This window comes from Pleurodeles waltl, chromosome 12, assembly GCF_031143425.1.
Source record: "Pleurodeles waltl isolate 20211129_DDA chromosome 12, aPleWal1.hap1.20221129, whole genome shotgun sequence".
NCBI lineage: Eukaryota > Metazoa > Chordata > Amphibia > Caudata > Salamandridae > Pleurodeles > Pleurodeles waltl.
Genome location: NC_090451.1, coordinates 558,257,145 through 558,278,469, shown reverse-complemented (window position 1 = coordinate 558,278,469; position 21,325 = coordinate 558,257,145). Strand labels below are relative to the sequence as shown.

Below are 21,325 nucleotides of genomic sequence, written 5' to 3'. Positions count from 1 at the left end.
TCTGCAGTTATTGGGAATAAAGGAAGCCAGACTGGGTTATATAGAAAGTTGTCAGATTTTCATGTGCTTTAAAACTACAGCAGAAGTCAGGAAACTGGTAAATCACCCTTGGATGATTGTATTTTACTGCAGATAGCTGTCTTTTACCTCAAATAAAAGTGAAACAATTTCAGCTTCAGGGCTCAAAGCAAAACTGAAGATAGTGTTCTTTTACCTCAAATAAAAGTGAAACAATTTCAGCTTCAGGGCACAAAGCAAAACTGCCACACCAGCAAAACTCCGTCTACTGTGTCATGTTCCATGATACGGTCTGGCAGAGTTTTGCTGGCAGACACTGCTGCTGGCAGCAGCGCCGCATCCCGTCTCCTGCTGGAAGACCCCCTGCAAGCAGGTAAGTCTCGGGTTCTCCGACAGGAGGGGGGGTGGGGGTGTTGGGGCTGTGTGTGACTGGTTGAATGCGTGCATGCATGTGTAACGCGTGTGTGCATGAGTGGGTGTGTGTGTGTACGTGCATGTTGTGTTGTGTGATTGCGTGTGTGCCTGCATGTATGTTAGTGAGTGTGTATAAATGTATGACTGCATGGGTGAATGTGTGTATGCGTGGGTGTATATGTGGGGGGTGGAGTTGGAGGGGGGGAGGACTTTGGGGAGGGGGAATTCCCTGCCACTGTTAGTGCCTACCGCCATGGTTTCCGTTGCGGTATAGAAATCACGGAAACCATGGCGGTGGGTGGGGTCAAAATGCCATGGGCGGCCTGGTGACGGCCGCCGTGCTGGAGACTGTAGTCTCCAGCCCGGGGGTCGTTACCGCCGTGGCGGTCGTTGTTTTTGACTTGGCGGTTTGACTTTGGCCAAACCGCTAATGTCATAATAGTGGAGATATGTACCTCCAACTTGGCGGTTTGGCTTTGGCCAAACCGCTAATGTCATAATAGTGGAGATATGTACCTCCAACTTGGCGGTTTGGCTTTGGCCAAACCTCTAATGTCATAATAGTGGCGATATGTACCGCCAGCCTGTTGGCGGTAATACCTCCACTATTACACCGACCGCCGGGGTCATAATGACTCCCTATATCTCAAGGAAATTGGACAGGCATTATGGATTATTTTCGCAGGATATGGCCAAAATTCCAGATACACCCTTGCAACATATGCATTTTTCTGAAACTCAACTTCTTTTAAGATAGTACCAAAATAGGTTTACAGAAATATATAGAGTTTATTTTACCATAGTAACCTCAGAGCCAGCAAAGCGATTGTGGTTTTCTAGTGAAATGATCTTGTTTCACATTGATCTGTGTTTCTGCCATGTGGGCTTCCTCACGCATATTCTGTATTATTCAGCATTCTGGGTGAGCACTTAAGCACACCCCAAGATTTGGTCGAGCAGAGCCCTTTTGATTGATGTTAAGATTGGCCTAAGGATTCACCAATTTGACAGTTTTATATTAATAAACTAAAAGTAAGTGACAAACTTATTCTTACTAACGGCAAGGACTGATGACATATTGTGGTGCAGAATAAAATTTATTTTTGTATCCCACAGCCATGCAATTTGACTCTTGACCAGAGTCATGAACTTAGTCCAAAATATGTATGTTGTTTTGAGCCCTGTCCCATCCTCTGTTTGCTAACAAAGGCTGTACTATTGTTCTGCAGCCTTTCAGTAGTGGGCTGGTAACCGTGATGGTGCCCCAGCTGCGCCGTGAGAACAGTCTCCTCCTCTGGAACATCTGCGACCTGAACACTCCAGTTCACACCTTTGTAGGACATGATGATGTGGTGCTGGAGTTCCAATGGCGAAAGCAGAAGGAAGGTGGGTGTACTGTTAAGGGAAAATAGGAAATGGAAGGGCTGCACAAAAACAATGCAATCAGAAGAACGGAAGTAACTGACTTTCATAATACTAAAATTTTAAAATTCTTGAGACATTTGATTTATTAAGAGTAATTTCTCTGTTTGTTTTGTATTAAATCTTGTGTTTATGTGTTTTGTTTTTGCTTATGGAACAGAAAGATGAAAAACGTCCTTCCAGTGCACTAACAAATAGCCGATTTTCCAGTGTTTCTAACTTTAATGCCATGCTCTGAATTCCATATTTCTGTACAGTACAGTTTATCTACTTTTTCATGCATAGTTGATTCTGCTGGTTGATTGGCTGAATAATTTGTAGAGAGAAAAAGCCCATAAAGAGCAAGTTTGTATTTTCAAAACCCAGCTTACCTGCCCATAGTGCTTCATGGCAGTCTACTTCCACTTTAGCTGCTAAGTTGGGGAGAAGGGTATTCCTTGCTGCTTACTCCAACTACAGTCAGCAGGAGAGTGGAGTATTATGTGATGTGGGGGTTAGTCCTCACCATGTGATACTCTCACAATACCCCAGAAAAGGTCCTTGGATTCACACTAAAAAATTCTTAGCTCAGTCCTGGTAGTGTAACAAAGGGCAATCAGGCTTTACAGGAGAAAAATGTGTTAAGCATTTCAGAGAAGCAACATGCATGATAAGTAATTGATACGACTCAAAAGAAGCCTGACACCAATTTATAAAACTAGAGCTTATTTTTATCTTAATTTGGACACCAAAATGAACGGAAATGCATCAGTACAATTGGAGTTACAGATTTTAGAAGCAAAATTAAATCACATCAAAAAAGGCATTTAAACATTACGTTGAAGTCAATGGAGATACACCACTAGTGACAAAAGACCACTTAGTCATTAAAAGGAACCCTTGCAGGGTTAAGCTTGTGCGGGCCCTAGGACCAGCCATGACAGTCAATTCATTTTTACCTGGCCCTTTGCACCCGGGTGCTGACTTATCCTGGCTGTCCGTAGTGCTGAGCATGATTTGCGCTGGTGCTGATTCTACCGCTTACATGACATTGCAGAAAAGAAGATGCAACTCAGCAGGCGTTGGGTTGTCAATGTCAGATGCAGGCTGCACGGTGTGTCCTGCAATTGCAGCATCGAGTGTAGGGGCTAGTTACCGGGCTGGCAACCAGCAAGCCTTGTCAGTGGCAAAGCTGACAAAAAGCTTTGAGAACTTCGTGGGGTCTGGGATAGTGATACAGCAGCCTTGAACACTCGCAGGGACCTGCAGGGTGCAGGTTCTGTGTGTGAGGGAACCCCTGCATGAGCAGAGGTGGCCCTACGAACTCCAGTTCCATTGCACTGGACTTCGTAAGTGCGGGGAAGCAATTTTACCTGTGTACTGGACACAGGTCACTATAATGGTAACTCCAAATCTGCCCATGTTTGGTATTAAACATGTCAGAATCATACCCCAATACTGTTGCCAATATGGGTTGCATGATTCAATGCACTCCGGGGGCTTCTTAGAGGACAACCCCACCGTTGCTCCTACTAGTCTTCCAGGGTTTTCCAGGCAGCCCTCACCGCTGCAACCCTTCAGACAGATTTCTGCCCTCCTGCTGCTTGTTCAACTCAGGCAGGGGTAGGCAGAACAGAGGATTTCCTGTGGGAGAGGGGAGGCAACACCCTCTCCCTTAGAAATAGGTGTTGCAAGGCTTGAGAGAGGTAGCCTTCCCAAGCCACTGGTTTGCTTTAAAGGGCACATTTGGTGCTGTCCTTGCATAAACCAGGTTGCACCACTTAAGGGACCCCGGTCCCTGGTCTGACTCGAAACTGGTCAAAGGAAAGGGGAGTGACCACTCCCCTGTCTATCACCACCCCGAGGGTGGTGCCCAGAACTCCTCCAGGGAGCCACTCGATTCTGCCATCTTGAAACCAAGATGGGCAGCGGCCCCTGGGAGCATCTGAGTGGCCAGGTCAGGCAGGTGACGTCAGAGACCCGTTGTGATAGATGGTCATCATGCAAGGTGACTAAACCCCCTTTTAGGGCTATTAGAGTCTCCCTTGCGGGTGGGTGTCCAGATTCGAAGTGCAAGACTCCACCAGGACTCCTCTGCATCGTTTACTTCTGCTCCTGGCCACTGGAACCGCAAATGGACACTTCAGGAACCAATAAGACTGCAACTCCTGAGATGACCTCGCCTTGCAACATTGTATCCCCGGCTCCTTCCAGCAATTGCAACATTTCCCCGGCTGTGCATCGTATGGGGTCGGCAAGACTTTAGCTGCACTAGGAATCAAGAAGGAATCTCCCTTGAAGTGAAGAGTTCACTCCTCTGCATATGCAGGCATGTACAACAATGACGTCCAGCTGCGTGGATCTGCTCTCCTCTGGAACTGCATGGATCCTTCATCACTGGGTGTGGTCTGCAGGGGTTCCTTTGGCCCTCTCTGCCCGCTGTCCTGCTTGGGAAACGGTGATCCCCTGCCTCTCCTTGCAGGATAGTACTCCTGTGCACTGCGACTCTTGCGGCATCCAAGCTTGTGCTCTCCTGCTCCAAGCGATTTTCAGGCTCCGAGTGTCCCCACCCGCCACGTCATCCTTGCAAGGTCAGTCTCTCCTCTGTTGCTCCAGCGACGTGGAACTCCTCTCCAGGTGTGCTGGTTGGGCCTCACTGCTACTTACTATGACTGCTGCCAGTGGATTGCTTGTGGGGGCTGCAACTGCTTCTGCTGACTCTCCCAACTGCTGAGGGTCATCCCAGACTCCCCTCCAATGGTCGAGTCCCCTTGACCTTGCTGGTCCTCTGCAGCCTTGCCGTTCTTTTTTTGCCTCCTCTTGGATTTGCCAAGGCTTGTTGGTGGTTCTCCTAAACCATTGAGCATCTGCAACCCGATGACCAATGTGGGACACCATCTGCATTGCTCTAAGGACTCCTCTGCAGCTCCTGGTCGCTGGGTGGTCACTAAGGTACTCAGCTCTTGGGGCCAGAGCTCTCCCATCTCCCCTCTAGCTACTCCATATCCTTCGGTGGGGGCTTCACTTCGCATTCCACTATTTTAGTAGATGGTCTTGTTCTCCTTCACACAGCTTGCCAGAATGAAGCCTGCCAACAATGCCAAATAATTTGTTTAGACCTAGCTCTTCTTGGGACAGTTTTTCCCCAGTTGATATACTACCCTGTTGTGTGTTCCAGCTAAACCTGTTGATGACTGTATGACCAACTTAATTTGTCTGCCAAAAATGATCCAGTCTGGGCCACGATGGAACCCAAAGTCTGCATTGGCGAAAGTCTTCCAAACTAATACACATTACAGAAAGACATTATTAGAACATGAACTGTCATGACAACCATCTAGCTCTGAACAAAAAAACCCTAGCCTGTAGCAAAGATGCCACAGTGGCAGAATGAACAGTCTAGCCATGATTCACACCATTCAGGCTTCCCTAAGTCTGCCCACTAATGCAATTCCATCCAGGTCTCTTCAGACAGCTGTATCCCAAGTGCTAAATATCAAAGAGAGTGAACCCTAACCATTCTCGAGACCAGAATCTCTTAAAAATTGTATTGTGACCCATAACAGCTGGTTTCTATCTGTAGTATGTTTTTATCCACTTATGTACAAATAGCTGGTAGCCTAATTATTGTGTCTTTCCTCCACCAGCTGAAATAGAGACAGAGGATTTGTGAAAAAAGTGCAGTGAAGTAAAATTACCTCCTATCCTAGAATGGTGCTGTTTTATTAGGACTAGGATAGGGGTAAGAATAAACAAAGTGAAATGTAATATCAATGGGTTAAATATCCTTCACATCTATAAGGGTTGTCAACGTGTTTCAGCCTTTCTAAGTAGGTCACACACTTCCAAACATGCTTGACTTTTACTACTACCCAGGCATGGTGCGGTGGGTCCATATTCCTTCAGTTAGAGCCCAAGGCACCTTCTCTCCCTAAACAGCTGGAAGGAGTGCAGCACTAAGTAAGACCTTGTGCACAAGTGTGTTGCCCTTCTCTGTCTGTTGTTGGGAGTGCTTGACAGAATGTTTTGGCTCCGAAAAAGAAATCTTCCACATCCACTTTAGAGCCGACATCTTCCGCTCGACATAAGGCTTTAACTCTGAAAACTTTGAAACAGAAGATGCTATCTTCCAAAGACTCCACTCATTCCTCGGAGGCAGCTTTACCAGTGGAGCCAATTATAGAAATTATGGACGCTCATCAATGCAAGCTTCACATACAAAAGGGAACAGGGAAAATAATTGCTTCCCCCTTGTCCCAATCAAGAGGAGACTTACTTTTCAAGAGACAGTAGACACTGCTCCTCCTCGAAAAAAGGTCTCCAAGGATAAGGCCCTAATGCAGCCTCAGTCTTCTCCACCTCACTTTCCTATACTTCCTCCTACACCTACACCTATTGTTGAGCTACAGTTTTCTCCACAGAGCTCCCCACAACCTCGGGGAGATGATTTAAGCAAAATTCCACATGATTTTGACCCATGGGATCCAAATGAGATCCCATACTTCCCAATGACCCTGACTTATACCCGGCTTGACTTTTACCTCCTGAAGATGCAACTTTGTGCCAACAGGTCATTGCACAAGCAGCTGCATACCATAACATGCAAATACATACTGACTCTATTGAAGATGATTTCCTCTTCAATACACTTTCCACCACACACAAAGAAAGTCAACTCTTGCCCATGTTACCAGGTATGCTTAGACATGCCACAGATAATTTTAAAGAACCTGTTAGGTCCAGAGTTATTACCCCAGGGTCGGCAAAAAAATACAAGGCAGCACCCTCTGACCTTATATTTATTAGATCACCAATACTTCCTGACTTTATAGTTGTCCGCACAGCACAGAACTGTGCTAATGGCCAATCAACAAGAGATGCTCCTCCCCCTGATAAGGAAAGCAAAAAAACTTGATGCAGCAAGAAAAAGAGTGGCTGCACAAGTTGCCAATCATTGGCGTATTGCCAGTTCACTGGAAATGTTGGCAAGATATGACAGGACCCACTGGGACCAGATGGAGGATCTTCTCCAGGACCTCCCAGAGGAACATCGGAAAAGGGGAAAGAAAATAGTTTCAGAAGGCCAAAACATTTATAATAACTCGATTAGGTGTGCTGCAGATGCAGCTGATACTGCAGCATGTGGTATTAATACCAGTGTAATTATAAGGAGGCATGCTTGGTTCAGATGCTCAGGCTTCAAGCCATAAATACAACAGGCAGTTCTCAACATGCCTTTTGACAGAGAACACTTGTTTGGTCCAGAGGTTGACCCCACTATAGAAAAGTGTAAAAAACCATTCCGATACAGCACAAGCTCTGGAGGCCCTACTTACCACCCCAGATAGGGGTAATTTTTGCCAGCCACAATTTAGGGGAGGTTTTAAAACATCATCTACTGAGCCTTCCACCTCCGAAAACAAACAAGGAACACACTTCTATAGTAGAGGTTCCTTTAGAGGCTCCTACAGAGGTGCAAACAGTAGAGGTAAGTCGTCCACCTCTAGAGGTTCTGCTTCAAATACACACCAGTGACTACTTAAACCTTCCGTCAGCCCCCACTCTCCTGTAGAGGGAAGACTACTCCATTTCTATCCAAAATGGTTCAGTATCACCACAGATCAATGGATTCTATCAATTATCCAACATGGTTACTGTCTTGAACTCATCTTCACTTCACCAAATATTCCCCCTTGCACTCACAAACTTTCACACACCCATCTTACTCTTTTAAAAGAAGAGGTACAATCCATTCTTCTCAAAGGGGCTATAGAGCTGGTTCCCCTATCACAGGAAGGGTTTGGAGTATTCTTCCTTATACAAAGAAAGATGGGTCACTAAGGCCAATTTTAGATCTCAGACCTCTCGATCTATACATTCTCTCAGAGCATTTCCATCTGGTCACTCTCCAAGATGTTATTCCCCTATTACAGCAGGACGACTTCTTGACAGCTTTAGATCTGAAAGATGCATACTTTCACATTCCCATTCATCTAGAACATCGCAGATACCTCAGATTTGCCATTGCGGGAAAACACTATTGGAGGAAGCTGGCCTGGTGTGTGGTGAGTACCTGAGTAACTTACACCAGGTTCAGGTATCCCCTATTAGAGTAGTGTAGGCAGTGTCTAGAAGCCAGGCTCTCTAGAGGTAGCTGTGGATGAGCAGCCAAGGCTTATCTAGGAGACATGCAACGCTCATGCAATTACACTGTAGTCACACAGCACTTACACACTTGATAGAAAACACTCAGTGTTACAAAAATGAAGATACTTTATTTTAGTGACACATCACCAAAAAGTAGAGAGGCAACCCTCCAATAGGAGGTAAGTAACACACTGGATATATACACTACTTATCAGCAATCTGCATATAAAGTGATAGAAAACGGTGCAAATGCAAATAGACAATAGTGACCCTAAGGGAGCCCAAACCATACACTAAAAAAAATGGAATGCGAACACAGGAGCCCCACCTAGGTAAGTGGAATGTGTAGAAGGGAGCTGGGAATACTAGGAAACCCCAAAGGTACCACAGTGTCCCCTGGTGACCAGGAGGAGAGGAGTAAATTACTCGATTTTCCCCAAACCACTGAAATGGAAGAAAATGAAGAGAGTGCAACACCTAGACAAGACTGCAAGAAACCAATGGTGGATTCCTGAAGAGGAACACCTGTGGAAGAAGGGGACTAAGTTCAGAAGTCACAGAAGAGTCCAGGAGGAGTAGGAGCTACTACCCATCCTGCTGTGGATGCAGGAGTTGGTCGACGGTGAGACAAAGAGGGTCAGGAATGCAGTCCTGAAGCAGGGGAAGAGTTCCTGGAGTAGGAAGTTGACGTCCCACGCCAGATGGAAGATTGCAGTCGGTCAGTGATGTGGAAAAGCCACCAACAAGCCTTGGCAAAAGCAGTAGTCGCGTTGAAGCAAAAATAGAGCTACTGGGGATGAGCAAGGTCCAGGAGGACTCCACCCACAATGGGAGTCCAAGGGGGACCCTCAGCAATGGCAGAGTCCACAGAAGAAGACTCAGCCCCCACAGGAGACCCGCTGGATGAGGAAACACGAGTCACAGAGGAGCCCACGCAGCACTACTGGAGAAGGGACCCATGCTACAGGAGAAGCATGCAGAGGGCTGTGCATCGCAGGAAGGAGTGCTGGGGGTTGGGGCTACATGGAACCTGAAGATCCCTTGGAGGAGATGCAAACAAGCCTTTCAGCTGCAAGAGACGCAGTGCACGGGGGTACTGTCCTTCGTGGGAAGGCCAGGGCTTACCTCCACCAAAGTTGAACAGCTGGCAGAGGGACCAAGAGGACTACTCCAGCCCACCACCCATGATGCAGGATCCATGCAGCTCAGTACGAGAGGAGATCCTTGCATCTGATCGTCGTTGCAGTTGGTGCCTGTGGACTCGTTTACTCCAAGTTAGATTCCATCTTTCTTCTCATGCAGACTGAAGACTTGCTGCCCTCAGAGGATGCACAGTTGGGAAAATATTGCTGAAGCAAGAAAGAGCTGTGGAAACAAGGTTGCATGCAGAATCTTCGTCGTCGATGCAGATTGTCGGTTCCTGGAGGGTCCACTCGCAGTTCCAGTGGCTAGAAGTCAATGTAGAGGTTGAAGATTAGTCTTGCTGGAATTTTGCAATCTGAATCTAAGGACCCACCCAAAAGAGTGACCCTAAGAAGCCATGAAAGGGGGATTGGTCACCTAGTTAGATGACCAGCTATCAGGAGGGGGCTCTGACATCACCTGCCTGGCCACACACATGCTCCCAGAGGTCCCTGCCAACCTTGGATTCAAGATGGCAGAACCCAGGAACCCTCTGGAGGAGCTCTGTGCACCACCACTAGGGTGGCGATGAAAAGGCGAATGGTCACTTCCCTTTCCATTGTCCAGTTCCCTGCCAGAACAGGGACTGAAGGTCCCTGAACCGCTGTAGTCTGGTTTATGCACAGTGGGCACCAAATATACCTTTCAAAGCCTAGCAGTGGTTTGGGGGAGGCTACCATGTAACACCTATTTCCAAAGGGAGAGAGTGTTAACCCCCTCTCCCAAAGGAACTCCTTTGTTCTGCCTTCCTGGGCTTGAGCTGTTCAAACAGCAGGAGGGCAGAAACCTGTCAGAGGGGTGCAGCTGCATGGGCTGCCTGGAAAACCCTAGAAGGCTGGTAAGAGCAATGCTGGGGGTCCACTGAAGAGCCCCCTGAGTGCTTGGAATCATACTTCCAATACTGGTAACAGTGTTGGGGTATGATCTGACATATTTGATACCAAACATGCTTGGTTCGGGGTTACCATTATGTAGGTGGACATAGGTGTTTGCTGTGTCCAGTACACTTATAAAATGGCATCCCCGCACTCAGGAAATCCATGAAAATGGCACTGGAGTTCATGCTATTGCAGGGGTGCCCTCACACACAGGTACTTGCAGCCTGCCCTCTGGGCTAGGAGGGCCTACCATACGGATGACGTATAGTTACCTGGTGCAGTGACCTATGGTGAAAAAGGATGCATGCACCCTTTCATGCATGTTGCAATGGCAGGCCTGAAGAACAATTTGCATGGGCTTCCCGTGGGTGGCATAATAAATGCTGCAGCCTATGGAGATCCCCTGGTACCCCAATACCCTGGGTAGCATATACCAGGGACTTACATGGTGCCACCAGTATACCAAATGTGGCGTGAAAATGGTATAGGTTACCAAGTCAGAAGGGAGAGAGCATAGTCATTGGGATCCTGGTTAGCAGGATCCCAGTGAATACAGGCAGACACACTGACATTAGGCTGAAAATGGGGGTATGCCAAGAAAGGGTACTTTCCTACAACTATTAGGGTTTTACAATTCGGGGTAAAAAAGTATTCACCAAATGTCTAGCGGTAGTTGCTGCATTCCTCAGAAAACAACACATTCATGCCTTCCCTTACCTGGATGACTAGCTCACCAAGCTAGAACCATCCAACAATGTCAGCGTCGTACTCAGTACACAGTAGACCTTCTCCACACCTTGGGATTCACAATCAACTTTCTCAAATCCTACCTGCAGCCTTCACAGCGTTGGCATATCCAAGCTCAGCTCGAATTCAAGCTTTCCCAACTCTCCTTTCTCAATGAGAAGATAAGTCACACTTAAAAAGTGAGAACAGGGATGATGGTGTCAGCCATTGCTATTGTTCCTCATGCCAGCCTACACATGCATCCCTTACAGCACTGTCTATCTTGTCAATTATCTCAGTCAGTGTCATCAGCAGGATCTAGTGTTGTTGGACCACCAGACTCGCCGCTTTCTGTTATGGTGGAATCCCACCAACCTTTCCAAGGGGCGGCCCTTTCAAGACCCTGTGCCTCAAGGCACTCTGACTACAAGTGCATCACAGACAGGTTGGGCAGCGCATCTCAACAACCTCACAACACAAAGCATATGGGATCCCATTCAACAAACTTCTCCCATCAACTATTTGGAGTTACAAGCAGTCTTTTTAGCACTCAGAGCCTTTCTACCACAACTCTCCCACAAAGTGATTCTAGTTTGTACAGACAATATGACAGCCATGCATTATCTACGGAAACAAGGGGAGACACATTTGTCTTAAATTTCCCTTCTTGCTCAGACAATTTGGAAATGGGTAATTCACCACCACATTTACTTACTGGCAGAATATCTCCCAGAAGTGGACAACCAGTTTGCAGACCTCCTCAACAGTATGCAGCAACAAGTCATGAATGGGAATTTCACCCACAAGTACTTCACCAAAACTGTCAGTGGTGGGGGAACACCACAAATAGACCTCTTCGCCACTGCAGAAAATTCAAAATGCCAGAACTTTTTATCCAGATACCCACACCTTGAGTCCAAGGGCAAAGCTCTATGGATCAATTGGTCAGGGATATTTGCTTACGGTTTTCTGCATCTCCCACTCATTCCATCTCTATTTCGCATTCTGAGACAAACCGCACTCACAATGATCCTTGTAGCTCCCACATGGGCACGTCAACCTTGGTTCACAACATCTTTGGATCTGTCTGTAGTTCCTCACGAGAAACTCCCCAGCAGGCCAGACCCTCTGACTCAAAGGCAAGGTCAAATCAGACATCCAGACCCCAAAACACTCAAACTTACGATATGGCTCCTTAAGTCCTAGAATTTGGTTATTTAAATTTCCCCTCAGAATGTATGGAAATTCTTAAAGAGGCATGTAAACCTACAACTAGACAGTGTTATGCTACAAAATGGAAACTTTTTGTCTGCTACTGTCAACCTAAACACATTGATCCACTCAAAGCACCCGTTCAAGACATTATTTGTTATCTGCTACATTTACAAAAGGCAAATTTAGCATATTCATCCATTAGACTTAATATGGCAGCAATAGCTGCTTACCTCCAAAATAGACAACAGATCTCTTTATTCAGAATTCCAGTTATCAAAGCTTCCATGGAAGGCCTCAAAAGTCATTCCACCCAGGGTTCCTCAAGCCCAATCATGGAATCTTAATATTGTACTTACTAGACTCATCGGTCCACCATTTGAGCCTCTGCATTCCTGTTCTTTGCTATTTCTTTCATGGAAGGTAGCCTTTTTAATAGCTATCACTTCTCTAATGCGTGTATGTGAAATACAGGCTCTAAATTTAGAAGAACAATTCTTCCAGTTACACAAAGATAGGGTAGTTATTAGGACAAACCCTAAATTCCTTCGAAAAGTAGTTTCCCATTTCACATTAAACACTCAGTTGAGTTACCTGTCTTTTTACCAGAGCCAGACTCAGTTGCTGAGAGAGCACTTCACACACTAGATGTTGAAAGGGCTCCTATGTATTAAACTGATTGGACTAAAAACTTTAGGAAATCTAAACAACTGTTTGTAGCATTTTCTATGACTCATAAAGGCATTTTAATAGCAGACATTTGTAAGGCTGCGATTTGGTGTACACCACATACATTTACTAAACACTATTGTTTAGACGTTTTAGCACAACAGGCTAATGTTGGCCAAGTGGTGCTCAAGACACTTTTATTTCAAACATCTCCAACTCCTACAGGCTAGCCACCACTTATTGGGAGGGGACTGTGTAAGGAAATGCCTCCTTGGCATGGTTGCCCCCTGACTTTTTGCCTTTGCTGATGCTATGTTTACAATTGAAAGTGTGCTGAGGCCTGCTAACCAGGCCCCAGCACCAGTGTTCTTTCCCTAACCTGTACTTTTGTATCCACAATTGGCAGACCCTGGCATCCAGATAAGTCCCTTGTAACTGGTACTTCTAGTACCAAGGGCCCTGATGCCAAGGAAGGTCTCTAAGGGCTGCAGCATGTCTTATGCCACCCTGGAGACCTCTCACTCAGCACAGACACACTGCTTGCCAGCTTGTGTGTGCTAGTGAGGACAAAACGAGTAAGTCGACATGGCACTCCCCTCAGGGTGCCATGCCAGCCTCTCACTGCCTATGCAGTATAGGTAAGACACCCCTCTAGCAGGCCTTACAGCCCTAAGGCAGGGTGCACTATACCATAGGTGAGGGTACCAGTGCATGAGCATGGTACCCCTACAGTGTCTAAACAAAACCTTAGACATTGTAAGTGCAGGGTAGCCATAAGAGTATATGGTCTGGGAGTTTGTCAAACACGAACTCCACAGCACCATAATGGCTACACTGAAAACTGGGAAGTTTGGTATCAAACTTCTCAGCACAATAAATGCACACTGATGCCAGTGTACATTTTATTGTAAAATACACCCCAGAGGGCACCTTAGAGGTGCCCCCTGAAACTTAACCGACTATCTGTGTAGGCTGACTAGTTTTAGCAGCCTGCCACAAACCGAGACATGTTGCTGGCCCCATGGGGAGAGTGCCTTTGTCACTCTGAGGCCAGTAACAAAGCCTGCACTGGGTGGAGATGCTAACACCTCCCCCAGGCAGGAATTGTCACACCTGGCGGTGAGCCTCAAAGGCTCACCTCCTTTGTGCCAACCCAGCAGGACACTCCAGCTAGTGGAGTTGCCCGCCCCCTCCGGCCAGGCCCCACTTTTGGCGGCAAGGCCGGAGAAAATAATGAGAATAACAAGGAGGAGTCACTGGCCAGTCAGGACAGCCCCTAAGGTGTCCTGAGCTGAGGTGACTCTAACTTTTAGAAATCCTCCATCTTGCAGATGGAGGATTCCCCCAATAGGGTTAGGATTGTGACCCCCTCCCCTTGGGAGGAGGCACAAAGAGGGTGTACCCACCCTCAGGGCTAGTAGCCATTGGCTACTAACCCCCCAGACCTAAACACGCCCTTAAATTTAGTATTTAAGGGCTACCCTGAACCCTAGAAAATTAGATTCCTGCAACTACAAGAAGAAGGACTGCCTAGCTGAAAACCCCTGCAGCGGAAGACCAGAAGACGACAACTGCCTTGGCTCCAGAAACTCACCGGCCTGTCTCCTGCCTTCCAAAGATCCTGCTCCAGCGACGCCTTCCAAAGGGACCAGCGACCTCGACATCCTCTGAGGACTGCCCCTGCTTCGAAAAGACAAGAAACTCCCGAGGACAGCGGACCTGCTCCAAGAAAAGCTGCAACTTTGTTTCCAGCAGCTTTAAAGATCCCTGCAAGCTCCCCGCAAGAAGCGTGAGACTTGCAACACTGCACCCGGCGACCCCGACTCGGCTGGTGGCGATCCAACACCTCAGGAGGGACCCCAGGACTACTCTAAGACTGTGAGTACAAAAACCTGTCCCCCCTGAGCCCCCACAGCGCCGCCTGCAGAGGGAATCCCGAGGCTTCCCCTGACCGCGACTCTTTGAATCCAAAGTCCCGACACCTGGGAGAGCCCCTGCACCCGCAGCCCCCAGGACCTGAAGGACCGGACTTTCACTGGAGGAGTGACCCCCAGGAGTCCCTTTCCCTTGATCAAGTGGAGGTTTCCCCGAGGAACCCCCCCCTTGCCTGCCTGCAGCGCTGAAGAGATCCCGAGATCTCTCATAGACTAACATTGCGAACCCGACGCTTGTTTCTACACTGCACCCGGCCGCCCCCGCGCCGCTGAGGGTGAAATTTCTGTGTGGGCTTGTGTCCCCCCCGGTGCCCTACAAAACCCCCCTGGTCTGCCCTCCGAAGACGCGGGTACTTACCTGCAAGCAGACCGGAACCGGGGCACCCCCTTCTCTCCATTCTAGCCTATGTGTTTTGGGCACCACTTTGAACTCTGCACCTGACCGGCCCTGAGCTGCTGGTGTGGTAACTTTAGGGTTGCTCTGAACCCCCACCGGTGGGCTACCTTGGACCAAGAACTGAACCCTGTAAGTGTCTTACTTACCTGGTAAAACTAACAAATACTTACCTCCCCTAGGAACTGTGAACATTGCACTAAGTGTCCACTTTTAAAACAGCTATTTGTCAATAACTTGTAAAGTATACATGCAATTTTTATGCTTTAAAATTCCTAAAGTACTTACCTGCAATACCTTTCGAATGAGATATTACATGTAGAATTTGAACCTGTGGTTCTTAAAATAAACTAAGAAAAGATATTTTTCTATACAAAAACCTATTGGCTGGATTTGTCTCTGAGTGTGTGTACCTCATTTATTGTCTGTGTATGTACAACAAATGCTTAACACTACTCCTTGGATAAGCCTACTGCTCGACCACACTACCACAAAATAGAGCATTAGTATTATCTATTTTTACCACTATTTTACCTCTAAGGGGAACCCTTGGACTCTGTGCATGCTATTCCTTACTTTGAAATAGCACATACAGAGCCAACTTCCTACAGACTGCTTTACAGTCTTTGCAAAGCATGTGTAACTACAGCCACACATGCCATCAAGCGGAACATGTTATCCAGTAGACATCTGTTCCTGGCATTTAGTGGTTTAGATTCACATGCACCCTCCCTCCTCCCCGGAAGCCTGTGGTTGTTGTTGTAGCATTGTTATGTAATTATTGTATATATGTGTTTGATGGCATGTGTAGCTGCAGATCCACATGCTATGCATTGCTTCCGCCATCTAGTGTTGGGCTCTGAGTGTTACAAGTTATTTTTCTTCGAAGAAGTCTTTTTTCGAGTCATTGGATCGAGTAACTTCTCCTCTCGGTCATAGTGCGCATGGGGATCAACTCCTTTGTTAGATTGTTTTCTTTCCACTGTCTGGTTCGGGCGTGTTTCCTCTCACTCCGAGATTTCGATTCGGAAACTTTCTTTGATTGTCGGTATGGTTTAAATCTCGTTTCCATCTATAGTTGAGCCAACGTGAATCTACAGCACCTCATGCCATGAACAGATGTGTGCTAGGTAAGTAACATTTTCCTTTCCTCGCCTTTCTCAGGATATGAGGAGATGTTTAGAAAATTCTGGTTGCGCGAAAGGAGCTGACTAATGTTTTTATTAAAGGCACCCTGTGTTAAAACTGAATCCATAAAATAACCGGCTGGCCCCTCCTCTCAAAGCTGCTCCCCTGAAGAGATTTCTAATTGGTTTGGCAGGGTCAGTCTTAACCAATGAAGAGCTTATTAAAGGCTTGCTATGTGCAAATCTATATATTATGTTTTTGCACAGTAAAACCGCTAGATGCACCTGGATTTGGGCAACCATCTATTCCCAGGGTCTAGAAACGTAATTTGTGGTTTCTGCCATCCAGGTGGAAATCGTCCATTGCAAAATCTTTTGCAGATAAAAAGAAAATCTGATGGGAAGATTTCAGTTCATGAATGGCATCAACCTCGTTTCAGTTGTTGGTATACCTTCTTTGTCAATGTATTTTTTCACATGTTGTACAGCAGTTGGGCTGCAGAGGAATACGCCGTAAATAAGAAATGCTATGACGTAGTTAAAGCTGGCCACTCAGTTAAACTGGCCACGTCGTGCACCTGTGTTTTGTATTGTGGTTGTTGTTTTTACTTTAACCCATGTTTCCACAGCAGGTTAACTGTTGTCCGCCATGTAAAAAAAATATTGACAAAGGTAATAGATTTTGCAGAGGCGAAACCTATTAGCTTTGCCAGTGCTTGTTATGTTGATGGTTTTCACTCATTTTGTAGTTCAGCTGAACGGTCAAATTATGAGGGCGCCAAAGAGGGCCTTTTCATTGTAATATCTGTTAATAGCGCAATTACAAAGACAAAACATATAGCCTCTATGCCTTTCTATCAGGTGTTGAGTATTCAATTCCTAAATTTAAAAATACATGTTATTAATTAATGTGTACCACAACAACTTCAATCCTAGAAACAATCCAGTTAAAGAGTGAATTGGACAAGTTTGTTTTGTAAAGAGTAAGAGGCTGGTTAATATTATGTGGGTGGGAGATTTTAATTGACTTTTGTGTACTCTACTGCCAGCAGAAGTCTGTGGGTTGACAGACATTCATAACATGGGCTTTAAGCATTTTGCTCAACCCTAGTTATGGTGAGGCTCTCAACTATTTACTGATGAAGTATAATCTCGGTAATTTGCCCCAAGGGGGATAATTTAGGGGCATATTTATACTTATTTTGCACCGAATTTGCGTAGTTCTTTTTAACGCAAATGACTCCATATTTATACTTTGTTGCTAGAGCCAACTTGCACCAAATTTATGGAGTTGAAGTCATTTTTTGGATGCGGAAACCTACTTTGCGTCAATGAGACGCAACGTAGGCATTCCCGTGCACAAAATGACTCTATGGCCGTAGCGCCATAATTATCCCCTGTGCTAAAATCACGCACGGGGGAGGAGGGGTCTTGCACCATTATTTAACGCTTGGGTCAGGGCAGGTGTTAGGGGACCTGTGGGCCTATTTCAATAGTGGAAGACTGTGGAATAAGCCCACAGGTACACTCCCCAGGCCCCAGGTTCATACCAACCCACACCAGAGGGACAGCAGAGGATGGGGGACTCCATCCCAGGTAAGTATAGGTAAGCACAGATAAGTATTTCTTTTTTTAAGTGCCATTGGGGGCCCTGAAATGGGCCCCCCTACATGGCACTGGGTGCAATGGCCATGCCCAGGGGACCCTAGTCCCCTGTGCTGGCCATTGGGGTGGTGGGTATGACTCTTGTCTTTTCCAAGACAGGAGTCATGTGGTATGGTTGATTTTGTATCAGAAAATGATGCTAGGGTGGTTAGTCTTTTTCTTTTTTTTTTTTTTACTCCACCCATGGAGCAAAACTCCATCCTTCCATATTGTCAGCACCACCCGACTAACGTAATTTCTTTTTTTTTACACTAGCCTACCCTTTGCACCGTCTTGCACCATTCCATAAATATGGTGCCCGGCTGGTGCTCAGAAATGGTGCAAGCCGGTGCTAAACTTTTTGGTGGAAAACTGCGTTATTGCAGTTTTGCACCAAAAAGCATAAATCAGGGCCTTTTTACCCTGCTTTATGGGTAGAGGAGCCTGTAGTATCAATGATTTTATACTATTCCCTGATGTTAGTTCTCCATGAATGTCTAATTTTAGTATTTTACCTAACTGCTGCAGTGACCATAACCTGTTGTCCAATAAATTACATCTAAATTCAGAACCCCCTTTCCCTGTGACAAATCAAGTTGCTCTGACATTCTCAAAAATTAAAAGTGCGGTGACGAAATGGAATAACTTAGACCCAAACCGATTATTGCAAAGACCGCTGCAGATGAACATGAGGGACTTTGAGATGTTTCTTGATCATAGGCAAAACCACCAAAAATCACTGCATCTTATTCTGGTATTTGTAAATCTCTAAAAAGCCTGATGACAGTGGGTAATACTATGCATATTTAACTACCAACTCCATCTTGACCATGGACTCCATTTTGTGCCATGCTTCAGTTGCCATCATGTCAGTGCAGGGTTTTCCACATAGAACGTCTTTTTGCTCTTCTCACAAGGACAGGATCATTTCGTGCTGGAACATATTATGGGGGATGCGAATGAGAAATGAGTGCCCAAGGGTGAGAATTTTTTCATGAGAGGAAGGTACAGCTGTGTCTCAGGAATGTGCATTGGAGACTGGCCAGTTCTTTAGGATGTTTTCGACACAGGCCAAGTACAGCCAGCGTTTGATTTCAGAATAGAGGGGAGGGTGTTCTAAAATGCTCTCCTAGCTTGTTTAGATGGGGAGACTTTGCGCCAAGACAGGAACTCCCCTGTGGAGCAGACGTACTGCCCGGGATATTTTGTTCCCATGTTTGGGGGAGGGTGACGGGGAGTGGGGGGTCTCCCGCCTTGGCCTTTAGAGGGTGTCCTTGTCTGTGTGTGACTTATCTTGTCATTGAGGATGATGGATTTAACCCCCATGGTGATGCATTTAAACTTTTGATTGTTTAGCATTGTTTAGTATATATATATATATATATATATATATATATATATATATATATATACATATATATATATATATATATATATATGTTCGATGGCATGTGTAGCTGCAGATACACATGCTGTGCATATGTCTGCCATCTAGTGATTGGACTCTGAGTGTTACAAGTTGTTTTTCTTCGAAGAAGTCTTTTCGAGTCATGGGATCGAGTGGTGACTCCTCTTCAGCTCCATTGCGCATGTGTTTCGGACGTGTTTCTTTTCGCTCCGGTAAAAAATATGTGGGCAGTACCATTCATAAACTGAAAGTCAGGTTCCTGCAACATCTCAGAGCCATTAAGAATCATGATCCATCTTATCCTTTAGCTAAACACTTTTGGGATGTACATGAAGGTAACTGTAGTTCCCTAGCATTTTATGGTGTTAAAACCATTGCGGCCCATCCCCGAGGAGGCAATAGAATTGCACATTTGAGACAAATGGAGTCCAAAACTATTTTACTTTTAGGTACAGAACACCCTTGGGGTCACAACTTGGACGCAGAGCTTCATGTACATCTGTAAGTTTTTAGATTTTCCCATACAGAGATATACACATTTTTTTACATTTTCTCACACATAGATTTTGTCCAATAGAAAACATGAAATTAAATTGATGACTTTTTTAGAATATTGTGTTTTGTTAGGATCCTTACTGATTGATTCTATCATTATTGTTATTACTATTATTATTAGCATGTTGCCGGATTGAAACTTAGTGTATTTTGGTAATAATTTTTTATTAATAATTTATTCACTTTTAGGGTGTTATACTCATCTATTTTATTCCTATACTGTTGCATAGGTCCTTGGGGAGGATAGCGGCGCACATATACATTCTCCTGTTGCTGAATTTGTGGGGTTTATTTACAATTTCCTAATCGATAACAATTTGACCTATGATATGGATCTATTAATTAATCTCTTCAGATTCCTTTTAGAATATATTAATTTATAGGACTATGACTAATTTAATGAATTATGATGATGAATATCCATTTATTTATTTATTCCACGTTGAAATCGCTTTTACCTGTATTTTATTTTGTATTTTCAGAATTGACTGAATTTACTCTATTTGTCATCATTTGTCATCTATTTATAGCCTTTATATGAAGTGGATGTATTGCAATCAATTGGCAGTACATATATTTATATATATTTATATATTTATATTATTAATTAATTGCATTTATATATCAGGCTTTTAAAATTAAAACTAAAATCAAAATTAAAATTATTAGGTATAAGTGGGCAATATGTGGACATCAAGAGTAAAAGGAAAAAGGAAAATTGAGAAAGAGAAGAGAAAAAAATAGCATACATGGGATTTGTTTTGTATTCAAGAATTGTAGACTGTGATTACAATTAATTAATTTTTTAGTGTTCACAGGTGACCAGACTATATTTGTGATAATGTATTATAATATGAGAGAAATATATAATGTCACATTTTTAGTTCATAGTTTATTTCAAAACATGCACAGGATTAGGAGTTTCTCATTTTTAAGTTAAAATTGTGACGTTATAAAATGGCCGCTCCATTTGCACTTCTCTTGAGCTATGCAATGAACATCAAAGAAGGACTATATGGTTTAAATAGTTGAGTGTAAAATGTCTGCCAATGTCCTGTTGAAGGCTTCGGCCGAAACGCGTAGACATTTGGTTGGGACAGCGTGTGTGTCTTTTGAATGGTGAGCACATTGTCGACCGTTTTTTTGTGCTTTTTGTACCAACTTTTGCTGGTGTGATTTACCTGCAATCTAATCTTTTTTCAATAAACAGCAGCCGATGAATCTATCGAGAATAAGTGGTTTTTTGAGTATTTTACCAGCTGGTATTGAATGATGTGCAGCCCTTGGTGTGCGATTTAAATACACCATTTTTCTGGATATATATATATATACATATATATATATATATATGTTCGATGGCATGTGTAGCTGCAGATACACATGCTGTGCATATGTCTGCCATCTAGTGATTGGACTCTGAGTGTTACAAGTTGTTTTTCTTCGAAGAAGTCTTTTCGAGTCATGGGATCGAGTGGTGACTCCTCTTCAGCTCCATTGCGCATGTGTTTCGGACGTGTTTCTTTTCGCTCCGGTAGTTCGAGTCGTAAAAGTACTACAAACTCTCTAAATTCGTCAGTATTATTTCGATCGCGTACCATCTATCATCAACACTTCGG

General features: G+C 44.9%; 1 protein-coding gene across 3 annotated transcripts in view; it reads left to right on the top strand.

The window, feature by feature from the left end:
* WDR59 (WD repeat domain 59) overlaps positions 1-21,325 on the top strand; it is an 813,082-nt gene that overhangs the window by 186,851 nt on the left and 604,906 nt on the right. For all 3 annotated transcript variants that reach the window (XR_011199955.1, XM_069217643.1, XM_069217642.1), the window contains exon 10: positions 1,662-1,818. Coding sequence is in view for 2 of the 3 variants with exons in the window: in XM_069217643.1 (XP_069073744.1) it covers positions 1,662-1,818 (157 nt within the window). In the remaining variant the exon portion in view is untranslated. The remainder of the gene's footprint in view (positions 1-1,661; positions 1,819-21,325) is intronic.